The sequence below is a fragment of the Penaeus monodon genome, chromosome 23, assembly GCF_015228065.2.
Source record: "Penaeus monodon isolate SGIC_2016 chromosome 23, NSTDA_Pmon_1, whole genome shotgun sequence".
In the NCBI taxonomy this organism is placed as follows: domain Eukaryota; kingdom Metazoa; phylum Arthropoda; class Malacostraca; order Decapoda; family Penaeidae; genus Penaeus; species Penaeus monodon.
The window spans coordinates 39,828,288-39,828,533 of NC_051408.1; the positions used below are offsets into that span (position 1 = coordinate 39,828,288).

A 246-nucleotide genomic window follows, 5' to 3' on the forward strand; every position below is an offset into this window, starting at 1 on the left:
AGTGCTGGGAAGAGTGCCAACTCCGACCAGCTGTGCTTTCACCACTCTGCCGCCTCTGCCTCCGCCGCCTCCTCCGCCTCCATGGCCACCTCCTCCTCCACCTCCTCCTCCATATCCTCCACCTCCGTGGCCTCCGCCTCCATGGCTTCCACCACAGCAACCGTCAGGAGCAGCAGCTGCAACGCTTAACGCAGCCACGAATGACACTAAAATCTGTTGAGATAGCACATAATTACACGCTTTTGC

The 246-nt window shown here is 58.9% G+C and overlaps 1 protein-coding gene across 1 annotated transcript in view; it reads right to left on the reverse strand.

The window, feature by feature from the left end:
* The window catches only part of LOC119588423 (glycine-rich cell wall structural protein-like), a 724-nt gene that overhangs the window by 266 nt on the left and 212 nt on the right, over nucleotides 1-246 (reverse strand). Inside the window, exon 2 of the mRNA XM_037937097.1 lies at nucleotides 1-213. This exon is cut by the window's left edge and continues 266 nt beyond it. Coding sequence (XP_037793025.1) covers nucleotides 1-213 — 213 coding nt within the window. The remainder of the gene's footprint in view (nucleotides 214-246) is intronic.